Consider the following 13464-nt stretch of genomic DNA (forward strand, 5'->3'; position numbering starts at 1 on the left):
CATTTATATAATAAATCTGTGTTACACTCTTATCTAGAAAGTATGATATTTGAGGGAAGTGGTACTTGGAATGATCACTGAATGAATTTGAATAAATTGAATTTTTGAAAGTATCATATTAAGTGGGTTAGAAAGAAAAAATGTAAAGGCAAAAACTAGAGGCAAGTGATTAGAAGCTAATGGTAATTAAGGAATCAGAAAGAGAAATAGCAAAGAATCACCAGAAAAGGTTGACAAAAAGTGCTAGGTATGGTAGACTTCTCAAGAAAGAAATTATTCATTTTTTTTTTTTTTTGAACACATGCTTGCAGACAGTAGGGAAAAAATGATTAGAAATAATGGAGCTTCAAGTTAATGATATATAGACATTTCTCCTTATGGGAAGATTACAATTCATCTAATTTTTTTTCATCCTTTGTGATTCTTAGTCCAGGTGACAACTGATCATAGTATGGGCTAATTAATTTTTAGCAGTTAAGGACTCTTGCTTAGAATTGTTACCTTGATTACCAGAATTTTCTTTTTATCTTATAATTTACACTTGAACAAATTTGAAGAAATATGATTTTTAGACTTTGTATATATATATATATATATATATATGTATATATATATATATATATATATAATACTAGTAAAGGAGATTTTTAAAAAATGCTGAAAAGCTTCTAATTTGTAATTTGTTAGATTGTTGGCTCAACTGAATGAAGGTGATATTGTGATTTTGTTTAGATTCACCTTAAATGACAGGTGGTTTCCATATGATGAAGAGAGCTTTATTGCCATTGCTTAGTTGGTCTCTATTCTGTAGTCAGATACATATGAATTCTTACCTTGTCTTTAAATTAAATACAATAGAACAGGAAGATTATAGGACGCCATTAGCACCTTTTTCTTTTTTTTTTTAACCATTTAGCCTAGTCAGTTTTTTAAGGTGTTATTTTCATCATTATGTTTTTTGTTTAATTTACCAAGTTGTTTTTTTTTTTTAAATGATTTTCTTGCATCACTCTCAATTCTCTTACATGATTTTTAAAATCCATTTTTAACTCCTTCATGATCTGAAACCAATTCATATTTTTCTTGGAAGCTTTGGATATAGATGTTTTGACTTTTGATATCTTCTTCTGAATATATACTTTGATCTTTCTTACTGTCATAGTAATTTTCTATGATTTGTATTATCCCAGCTTTTAAAAACTCTTTGTTAAAATAAGGTTTTGCTTTCAAGGTAGAGGGTGCATGCTCTCGAATTTTCAGAGGGTTTGTACAGCTGTGTTCAGAAATATTTCTAGTAACTTATTTTCAGTTCTTCCAAGGAGATAAGCTCTAAGGAGAGGTAGTCTGTTTTGCAATTTATATCATTATTTTGCATAGTCTTCATTGATCAATAAATCAAAGTTCCTTAAAGATAACCTCTTCCACACACAAACACACAGAGCTATCTATAAACATACACCTGTATACACATACTCTCTCTCTCTCTCTCTCTCTCTCTCTCTCTCTCTCTCTATATATATATATATATATATATATATATATATATATATATATATATATAATGTATTTTGAGATCATACTAGGCATATTTCCACTTGCTATTTCTTTCTCTGAAGGTAGATGGCATCTTCATTCACAAGTTATATTTCTCATAATTTTACATGTTTTTTAAAAATCAACCAGCTCATCATTTCCTGTATCTTAGCAATATTACAAAACAATCATATCCTATTTGAGAAACTGTCAAAGTTTTTCCTCATTTTTTTAATTCCCTCTATTTCTATCTATATTGGTTTTTTACACAAGGAAATCTTAATTTAATCAAAATAATTCATTTTGTACTTCTACAATGTTCTTACCTTATAATATAGTTTAGGGTTGAATAGTACTGAATCTTACTTCCTTGATTATTATTATTTTTTTTTCCTGGTTACTATGACAGCAAATTTGGAAAGCACAGTATTGGTCACTGAATTGGAAAAAGTTTAGTTTCTGTCCTATTCTTAAAAAAAAAAAGAACAATGCTAAGGAATGTCAAAATTACTAAGCAGTCATACTCATTTCACATGTCAGCAAGGTTTTGCTTAAGATTCTGCAAGCTAGGTTTATATAATATGTAAACCAAGAAATGATAGAAGCTTGTTTTCAAAGAAGTATAGGAATTAGAGACCAAATTGCCAACATTGACTGGATTATGGAGGAAGGAAGATAGTTCATTTAAAAAACAAAAACAAAAACAAAAACATGTATTTCTGCTTTACTGACTATATTAAAGCTTTTGCTATATGGATATAACAAAGCAAATCCTTAAAGAGGTAGGAGTACCAGATCATCTTAATTGTCTCCGGAGAAAGCTATATATAGTTCCAAGAAGTTTGGAATCAGGAAGACTCATTTTACTGAGTTCAGATCTGTCCTCAGATGATTAGTAGCTGTGTGACTATGGGCAAGTCATGTCACTATTTGCCTCACTTTCCTCATCTGTAAAATGAGCTTGAGAAGGATATGGCAAAACACTCCAATATCTTTGCCAAGAACACCTCAAATAGGATTACCTGAGTCAGAAACTGAACAAAAACATCAAAAGAATAATCAGACCATTATCATCAACAGAACTATTCCCACAATTATAATTTGTAAATAACATTTTTAGTGAATCACTAAAACACATGGAATTGAAAAATTTCAAAATGAAGAAATCTAGCAGAATAAATTAAAACTATATGGGGAGGGGCATCTAGGTGGTGCAGTGGATAGAGTACCACCCTCAAGTCAGGAAGACCAGAGTTCAAATCCGGTCTCAGATATTTAACACTTACTAGCTATGTGACCCTGGGGAAGTCACTTAACCTCAATTGTCACAGTCAAAAAAAAAAAAAAAAACTATATGGGAAAAGGATGAGGTATATTTCAATTCTATTGAAGTTTACTATTGAAGCTATTTTGAAGCTGCTTTAATTTAGTCTAGAGAAGGTGAGCTTGTATCTCAGTATTCTTCTGAGTTATACAGTATTAAATAAAAAAAACATAAGGATAGTGCTTTGCTTTTGGATTGCTACTGTCCAAACTGCATGAAAAAAAAAAAAAAAGATGAATATAAGATGAGACTGATAATGATAGTGCAAAAAGGTACAATATACTTTGAGGAAAAGATCAATCATTAGTTCACTAAGAAAGAGTGAAATTTGAAAATGAAAAGAGTTTCCAGATTGAATTTATGAAACAAGATCTAAAAGTGAAATAAATTATATACTTTGTGTATATAATATTTGCATGAATTCAGCAAGCAGTATTTCAATAAAGAACATCAAGCAAATGGATTTCATGCAGATTTGTTTAGGGGTATGAAGTATTTGTTATCATGGAATTCTCAACTTGAAATTACAAAACGGTGTTCATTAAAAATCTCAGACTTACTGATCAATGTAAATTATGCAAAGAAATGGTAGAAACTTTGCAATCCATCAGTACAGGATGCAAAAATTTAGTACCTGCTGATTACCTAGCAAGATAAGATCAGGTGGCTAGAATTAAGACATAGAAGAACTATGAGTTTAATATAAAACAAATTTTCATACTACTAATACAGAGCTAAAATAACATTGAGAACTCAGATAACAAAGGCTCTTTATAAAAAAATGAGACTGAAAAAAAAAAAAAAGCAAAAACAACTTGGAGGTGAAAGATGAGGAAAAATATTCCAGGCATGGGAAGGCCCATTCAAAGGTATAGAAATGGAATGAAGAGAAATTACCCCAGGATCATGCATTATGGAGGGGAGTCAAATAGAATATTGAAAAGATTAAAAAGGTTTAAGGTTTCAAAGAGCAAATGCCAAACAGAAGGGTTTATTATTTGAGACTAGCATGTAATTAGATTAAATATTCTTTCTCTTTTCTTTCCATTCAGTGCAACTTTAATAATATGCTCTGTAACCTCAAGGAATAACATTAATTATATTAATTATAATTAAAGTTATCCATGTTATTAATTACCTGCTACAACTTGTATATGATATTTGACAGAAACAATGCTGCTTTGTATTATGAATTTAGGCATTCATCATCAAATACCTTTGCTTACATAGTATATAGTTTAAATAGCTTGTTGTCATTTTAAAAATGCAGTATCAGGATGATGCTCCTAGTATCTTTCAGGAGAATTCTGAGCCTAGTCAGCATCATTCATATTTAAACCACCTTTAATATCCCATCAAAGCACATTGTAGTCTCCTTACAATTAAGTTTGTCATAGACAATTTGTATACTTTGTTTCTTAATTCTCCTCACAGTTAATCTCTGTATCCATTTTTTCTTTTGTTCTGGTTTAGTAATTGCTTAAATAAATCAATCTGGTAAGAGAAAATTTGCTCTACAAGACATGGTGATAAACTAACATTCAGAGCATATTGGCATTGGGTTTCTAAGATACTTAGAACACTTCTCATTTTCAACACACTTTAGAAACAATTGATTGTAAGAAACCAACTTTGTAGAGCTAGTGTTTTCTTGTCTTTTTCCCCCCTTTCTTGCTACTCCTTGAAAACACTTGGGTTTTATTCATTTCTCCTTTTTCTTTTCTAGAGAACTATTTAAAAATTTTGCTTAATATGGTTTGGGGTTAAGACTAAATTTAAATTTAGAAGCACTTAAGCCCATTATCCCTTTGAGGCTATTTTTTTTTTCTTCAGTGTCTATTTACTATAATTTACTATTTACTATATTTAGTTATAAAGCCTGGTGCTTGACTTTAATGTTTAAAAAAAAATGTTGCACAAGTATTATCTCTAAAGAATTTAGGACACCATAATGGTGAAGCAGGTATACAAATACCTTTACTGAATACATTCTTAGAGTTTTTCATATGTGATGTTTAAAGTTTATTTTTCCCTACTTTGTACATTGAAGTAGGAATAGAAAATACATTAGTCCTGCATATGTCACATTCATCAATATGACTTTCCCATAACTTTCCTTTCTCAAATCAGAAGGACAGTTTGTGGTGTTAGTTGTTATTATAATTGTTTTGCCCCTTAGACATCCTTTACTTCTTTTACCCTTTAAATGTATTGATTTGTGTTTCTCCTAATGTAACTTTTTATAGCATGATCTGTGCTACAGACCACAACTTAATTTTTTTTCCTTTCTTAAAACTCAAAATTTGGAATATTATAAAACAGAATATGATAAAGCTTTAAACACAACTGCATGGTGACCTCTCTCTAGAGTTTTTATACTATAAATGTGTATTTTTGTAGATGAAAGTGTGAGCAGTGTTTTGACCTGGATAAAAAGTTAAGGATCTTTAACATGAAAAATTCTGAGTCTTAGAGAATATACTTATTGGACTGTATAAATCTTTTATTGAAATTTTTCTTCCAGATGTATCATAGAATTCGCCATTCAGAGTGCATTTACCGAGTAACCATGGAAAAACTCTCTTATCACAGCATATGTACTTCAGAAGAATGGCAAAATCTCATGCAGTACACTGTCCCAGCAAATCTTCACAAAGAAATTGAATTGTGAGCTTCTTTTATATTAATAAAATCCTTTGTTTCAGATTTAAAGTTTGAATAGCCACCTAGCACAATTCCATCATACAGCAGATAATTGTGAATTGAATTTATTTGAATCCAATTTAATTTAATGAATGTGAATTGCATTTGTATTATATTATTTATATTGAAGTATAGGATTAGAATAAACAAATCTATACCTTTTTGATTTACCTTGAAAAGAAAGCAATTTTCTTTTCATTTTAACAAAAACAATGTCTTTAAAAAAATGTGAAGGACTAAAAGTAGATACTCAGCCCATGACTTAAAATGTTTTAAAATAAATTTTGACATTCATTGGTTTCATTTGAGTGTTAATGTAATAGCACAATAAATTAAAAAGGAGTCAAATGATAATTCTGTCACTTATTAATTGCAAAGTAATATTTATGTTTAGATATAAAAATACAAGTGTATTTAAATTTTTAAGAAATAAATTACAAATATTTTATCTAAGTATTGAAAATTAGAAATGAATTGTTATGATGATTATAATAGGAACAGTTTATTGTATTTCTATTACTCTAGTACTATTTAGAAGATAATTTGTTGATAACATTGCATCTTAATAATTGTGTCTTAAACATTGGACAAGGTTTTTAAGGGATCCTATGGAATTTGATTTTCAAGAAGCTCTTCAAAAGAAGGGAAAGTCAGAAAAGTAGATGACTTCAAGATTGCTTCTCATGATTCTATTTTGTGATTAATTTTGAAAGACTTGATGTTTAACTTAAGAAATTTATCTTCTCCCTTTTTGTCATTGTGTTTATTTTAAGTTATGTGTATTCTTAAGTGACTTTCTCTTTTAATTTTAGATACCATTTTGATATCAGTCCTTTTGAGGAAATGTGGCCTGCCATTTTTGTGTATATGGTACATCAGACCTGTGGGACAGCCTGGTATGAATTTCCAAAAACATTGTCAAAAATGTGGATGTTAATTGTTCATTATATAATTTCCTTTTATGCTATGTACCTTTCCCTCTTTGATTTGCTTTTATTTGTAAATATCTAGCATATGCTGAACTTTCAAAACTGTAAACAGTTTTTTTCTTCATTGAAAAGGGAACTAAGATTCTAGGATAAATCAGAAAGAAGCTTTTCAGTTCTTCTGAGACACTGAAGGAAGATTGGGCAACTTCTGTCACACTATGTCTCAAAGGGCTATATAGATTAAATAATAGTTAAAACTTCTGAGTTAGAAAAATACTAAAGTTGCTCAATTTTTTTTAATTTTCAAAAATACTTAGAGAACAGTCTGTGAAATATCTACTTTTTACTTGTTAATGGGAAATCACAACTTCAAACAACTAGGTGTATTAAAAGAAAAATGATTATGCTTGTAGAATCCAAAGCCAGAATAAAGAGTTTACAATACTTATAGAAATTTGTATTTTTAAATCAGTAGGGTAGAGGAAAGAGGAACCAGGAATGGGAAAAGGTGTAGTAAAGATAGGAAAAGGACAAAACTCAAGAAGGGAGAACAGAGGACACACAGAGAGTCCAGCTTGGCATGCAGACAGCACATTATGTCAGGTCACGCACAAACTAGAAAAGTAAGGCTTCATCCTTGACACCTTCAGGGCTTCCTGCATGCTCTAGATCCAGCTTTCCTGGAAAATAGGGCAATTCAAGAAGACAACTTAACCCCTTTACAATCCTTATCATACTTAAAACCAAAACATATTTCAGTTAAAGCAACCATTAAAAAAATTAAAGGCATACATTTCTTAACCCTATTTCTAGGTTTAACTATGACAACTCAATTTCTTTTAAAAAATTGCTTCATTTTTCCTCTTACCGTTGAGTCATTTACTTGTCATATCTTGTAATTGATACTTATATGCTAGGAATTTAGGTAGTTTTTAAATATTTGTTTTTTGAGAACCAGCGTATATCAGGGTCTTAGTTTATTTACTATGATCTATTTCTGTGAAACTGGTAGGTACCAAGTGTTTGTACTTTTACTTTCCCTTTTTGTTTTCAGTGTATATATCTTAATTGCCTAGTAAAAATTACTCTGGTTAGATGCCTTTACCTGCAGTTAATCAAAATATATTATAGTCAGCTAGAAAGATGTTAAGGTATAGATACAATTGCAGGACTAAGTCAGGAAAACTTATCTCCTTGTGTTCAAATCCAACCATAGGCAGTAGCTGTGTGACACTGGGCAAGTCACAAGTTTGCCTCAGTTTCCTCATCTATAAAATAAATTGGAGAAACAATTAGCATTAATTCCAGTTTCTTTGCCAAGAAAACCCCAAAAGGGGTTTCAGAGCACTGGAAATGACTGAAAACAACTGAACAACAAAATTCTAAATACAAATATTGCAAAACTATTTACGATATTAAAACTTAATCAATATTTTTTTCCTGCTTAGCTTCTTCAGTGGGCTAAACATTTATTCCTTCTGAACATTCTAAAAGAATCAAATAAAATAAAACATAGTTGGAACAAATCTGATATATACATACACATGCACATATATATATATTTTGTATAAAAACACATAGATATTTTATGTCATATTGACTCCTTTTGTACACAGTAGCAATTAGTTTGGCTACTGCTTAATAATTTTTATTTCATACTTTTAAAAATGAAGTTCTACTTGTATGTAAAACAAGTGATTCAATTCCCTACTTTTCATTTGAGTTTTAAATGTTATTCTACATGACATCTAACCCTCCAAAAAAACCCCAAAACAAAACAGTATATAATACTTTGTTTTCACTGAATGCAAGTAAAGTGCAGAATCACTTGCAAACTTGAGATTTAGTAGGGTTCTGGATACTTTTTTCCGATTAGTTTAGACGATTGCAAATCTTAGATTCTCTCAGTTTATCTAGACCAGCAGTCTTGTCTCCACACTGAAAAAAGAAAAATAGAGTAAATTAGATGTATTTCCATGTAAACGGTGGGTCAGAAATGTGCTTATATCTGCTTTTAAAAATGGTAAGGTATATTTCAAATGTAAGTAAAAACATATTTAGATATAGGTGGATTTTATAGATCAGTATACATGTTTTGTGGAAATATACTCACACAAATATATCTCATTATTTTTAAGGTATCTAATTTAGGGGTTCCTGTGAATGAGGAATTCCCTTAATAGTTTTCCTCAGAGTTGTCATATTCCTATTTATAGGAAGAAGAAAGTGAGGGAGACAGGACCATTTTGTTTGTGACTTTGTAATTTTACCTATAGGAAAGTGTGTGAGGATGTGTGGGGAGATGGGTGTGGAAGAGAGAGAGAGAGAGAGAGAGAGAGAGAGAGAGAGAGAGAGAGAGAGAGAGAGAGAGAGAGAGAGAGAGAGAGAGAGAAAGAGAGAGATCATCCATTAAATTATTTCTCTATTTTCATTGTGGAAATGACTTTGGACAAAAGCTTTCAGACACATACCCAAGCAGATCCTATCAAACTATAAAGTCTATATAAACTCTACGTATATTATTCATAGACTAGACTAACTGAGCATGTAGAAATCATAACTAAAGACATGGTATCACAGCAATTAATACTTCTTAATAAGGAATGGTGTAAGAGTCTGTGTTTTTAACAAAGAGTGTACACACTGATGAAACACTGGTGTGTATGTGTTTGTGTGTGTGAATAAGTGAGTACATATTTAAACCCTGGGCCTCAGTAAAAATGAAGAAGTTGACTATCCTAGTTGACCACTAACTTTCCTGTTTTTTCCTGTAACTTTACTGTTATGTACAAAGAAGGATGGATGGATAAATAAATGGAAGAGAGAGAGGAAGGGCATTATTACTTAGTGGATCAAGTCCTGAACTTCACATCAGAATACTGGGTTTAGATCCTGCCTTTTATGTTTTGTAGCTAGGTGACTATATGAAGTCATTTACCATCTCTGGACATCAGGGATCTTTCTAGAGCTATACGGTTATTGCTTTTAATTAGTAAGAGTTCCTATGAAGGGAAATTCCACATAGATTATTTCAGAAGTACTTATATTAACTCATATACAATAAACGTTCATTTATTTATTTGTGGAAGTAGGCATATGTCGATTAGTCCACAAATGTTTAAGCTATATGCTAAGCACTTTAGGTAGCCAAAGTAAGACAAAAACTCAAAAGCAGACTCTGCCTTTCACATATGTAGTAATATAATAATATAATATATATGTATATACATGTTTAAAACCATGTTTTAGTATTTTCCTTTTGGCCTAAGCTCTTTTTAATTGAATTACACTGATATATATTTTTGACTACTATAACAATTTATTTTTCTTACAGCTTTGACTCTGAAAAGCTATGTCGTTTTATTATGTCTGTTAAGAAAAACTATCGACGAGTTCCTTACCACAACTGGAAACACGCAGTTACTGTGGCACACTGCATGTATGCTATACTTCAGAATAATCAAGGGCTTTTTACAGATCTGGAGGTAGGTGTAGACAGAAAAGCTACTTCTTATTTCAGTTAAATCTAGAGAAAATGCTATTCTATGAAGCCAAATGACAAATTAAGTGCCTTGTTGCTTTAATATATTGATAGCTAAACTTCATCACTGTCACATATTAGTGCTAAAATATTGCCTTTACTAATGGGCTTTTTTATTAAAGAGATCTTGTATAAATTTGTTTTAGCCAAAACTTTAGCTAAAAACTTAGTAATTTAGCATTTCCTTTTTTGTGTATAAAATTTAGATTTAAAAAAATCACTTAAAATTATTTGCAAAATATATTTTCAAATTTAGCACCAAGTTCTGTACAGTCTATCTCTTAACATCTCTCACATCTCTCCTCTTCTTTCTGTTCCTACTATTTATGCTCTAGTCTAGACTCTCATTGCCTCCAACCTTGACTAGCTTGATGATTTTTAACATCTTTCTGGACTGTACTTTACCCCTTCATTCTTCATTCTTCAGATTCACAAATTGTTTCACAAACATAGAACTGATTATATTACTTCTATGTTAAAAGTCTTCAGTAACTACATATTACCTACCAAAGAAAGTTCTGTTTTTTTCTGATATTCAAGGGCCTTCAGGCCTTGGCAAATTTTTATATTTTTAGTTTTTTTTTTTTTTTTGTTTTGTTTTGTTTTGTTTTTCCCATTCTTCTCCACCTTGTACCTTTTGCTTATTGTTACTTGAACTTTTCTCTGACCTATAGTCAGTTCTTATTCAGTGTAAAGAAGAATGAGATCAAGTGGATTATTATTTTTTTTTAATCGAGGGAAGTGTGTGACTGATTTGTTCCAAGTCACTTTTATTACTAATTATTTTCCCTTTTTCTTTCACTGTCAATACTAGCTACAAATGAATAGCAAAACTGGATGCCCTGGGGAAATTTCAGCTGAGAGTATAAAAGGAGGTGAGGGGGGAGAAAAGGCATCAGTAGAGATGGGTATTGCATTAGTCTGTCAATAAACATGAAGTGCCAGGCACTGTGTTAAGTGCTGGGACATCTACATGTTTGTCAGTGGGAACAAGAGGGAGTTGATGGCCCTAATGAAAATGATCAATGCGATATTCAAGGCAAGGTATGAATCTCATCACAGACCCATTTCCTTCCTTTGAATACCTCTGCTGCATTTCCTTAGCGAAAAGGACTTCTGATCGCCTGCCTGTGCCATGACTTGGATCACAGAGGATTCAGTAATAGCTACCTTCAGAAGTTTGATCATCCTCTGGCAGCTCTGTACTCCACCTCCACCATGGAGCAGCACCACTTTTCACAGACAGTATCCCTCCTGCAGGTAAGACAACTAATGTGCTACCCCCACACCATACTTCTCACATGCATGCGAGAAAAGTATGTTCATCATTTCTTTCCAATGTTTTCTGAAGCATGATGGGTTTGGTAAATGGTAGGTGTAATTTGCAAGGGAGAAATAAATAGCGACATGTAGGAGAGATACCAGGTAAGGCTTACTACAATGCAGTTCTTTATTTACCTATTTTTACCTTTACTGTAAAATTTGTATTTAAATTTGCATTATATTTAGGTATCTTTGAATGGTTCTTTGTAATAAAAAATCTTGCATGAAAATTAGAAGCATGTATTTCTCAGTGCATGTTTAATTTAGTTATAGAAACAAGTACAAAACCCAAATTAATATTGATTTTTTAATTTAAACACACAACTTCACATGCCTTCACATTTCTACAATGTAGAAATGTAACTTTTGTATCCTAAAGTCAATCTCAGGATGGTTGGGGAACCTTAGAACTTTTCTTCTTTTTTTCCTAAATGTGTTTTTTAACTTTAAAATGATTTAGCCAGGTTTAGTTAGTTACTTGGACAGTGATGGTGCTAACTATCAATCTATTTTCATGTGGTATGCTTGTTTTAGCTCATTTTGCCTATATTAACAAAATTATCTATTGAATGATTTGGAATATAAACACTTCAAAAGTTTGGAAGTTTCCATTTAAGGAAAATGACTATAGGTTTTTGACTAATGACATGAATTATTACTTTATGTATATAGATCTAGATCATAGTATCAAATCTAGAAAAGACCATAGATCTCATTTAGGCTCATGTACAGATAGATAAGGAAATTAAACATGAAGGAGATTTAAATGTATGGTGTCATAAAGCTAGTAAATGGAAGAACCAAGATTTGGATCCTGTTTTTTTTTTTTTTCTTCCAAATCTGTTGGATCATATAATGAGGCCAGGCATTGTCTTAGGGGCACCTTGGTGGCACAGAGTTTAGAGCACTAGACCTGGAATCAGGATTTTTGAGTTCAAATCCTGCTTAAGATTTTTAATTGATTGTATGACCCAAGTCATTTAAGCCTGTTAAACCTCAGTTTCCTCATTTATAAAATAAGATGGAAAAGGAAATGGCAATTCACTCCAGTATCTTTGCAAAGCAAACAGCAAATGAGGTTATGAAGAGTAAGACACAACTGAAAAACAAAAAAAAGTAATATGCTATCTCCTCTATAACTCCCAAGAAATGGTGAAGACGTCTTAGCAATTCCTTTCTAATTTAACTATTGAAGTAAATATTTACTGTATTGGAGAACTGGAGTAAAGTACTGCCTATGAGTAAAAAGTTTTATTTCAAAACTGGTTTTAAAATCTAGCTATTGGGGCAGCTAGGTGGTACAGTGGATAGAGCACCAGCCTTGAATTCAGGAGGACCCTAGTTCAAATCTGGTCTCAGACACTTAATACTTCCTAGCTGTGTGACCCTGGGCAAGTCACTTAACCCCAGCCTCCAAAAAAAAAAAAAAAATCTAGCTATTAATCAAACCATAAGCAGGATTATAGTGAAAAATTGTCTTGTGCTCTACTCTGACTCTCATTGTTGAACCTCTCCAAACTTTGATTATCTCTCAAAATATGTGGACTTGGACTCTCCTTCCATAGTGGGACTTTATTTTTAAATCTTTCTTGATCCCTTCTCTCCATCAGAAGAGCAGTGCATCTTTTTTATTTATTTATTTTTTTTTTCACAAGCCCTCTCTGGTTTGGCTAGCTAAATATGATAAGCTAATTTAAACTCAGGTTTTCATGATTAATAATGACTCAGTATTTCACCTTTTCTGTATAATGTAATTATAGTTTTAACAGAGGGATATTTAGTAATTTAATCCACGGGGATTCCAATTGTGATCATTTCAAATTCAATAAATTGCTAATAGGGAGTTATTTTTAGATCAGAGGCTTTGTTTTTCTCTAAAAATGCCATCTTTTAAAATACTTAAGTCTAGTTTCACTTGTATAATTGAAACTACTTTTTCTGATCCCACTGGAGGCTGGCTGTTAGTGTTGTAGAATCAAGAACTGTTAGAACTATAAAGAATTGGAAATAGGGAACCATCAGTATGTTCTGTCAAGCCAAAAATGAATTTATTCCTTTAAATGTAGCATAGCAGCTATTGGCATAGTAGTTGTAAGGATCAAGTAAGATAA

General features: G+C 31.4%; 1 protein-coding gene across 1 annotated transcript in view; it reads left to right on the top strand.

Annotated features, from left to right (window-relative positions):
• The window catches only part of PDE10A (phosphodiesterase 10A), a 736567-nt gene that overhangs the window by 679374 nt on the left and 43729 nt on the right, over positions 1 to 13464 (top strand). The window contains 4 exon segments of the mRNA XM_074309355.1: positions 5382 to 5524; positions 6373 to 6456; positions 9824 to 9974; positions 11135 to 11290. Of these exon segments, the coding sequence (XP_074165456.1) occupies positions 5382 to 5524; positions 6373 to 6456; positions 9824 to 9974; positions 11135 to 11290 (534 nt within the window).

Source organism: Sminthopsis crassicaudata, chromosome 4 (genome assembly GCF_048593235.1).
Source record: "Sminthopsis crassicaudata isolate SCR6 chromosome 4, ASM4859323v1, whole genome shotgun sequence".
NCBI classification, from domain to species: domain Eukaryota; kingdom Metazoa; phylum Chordata; class Mammalia; order Dasyuromorphia; family Dasyuridae; genus Sminthopsis; species Sminthopsis crassicaudata.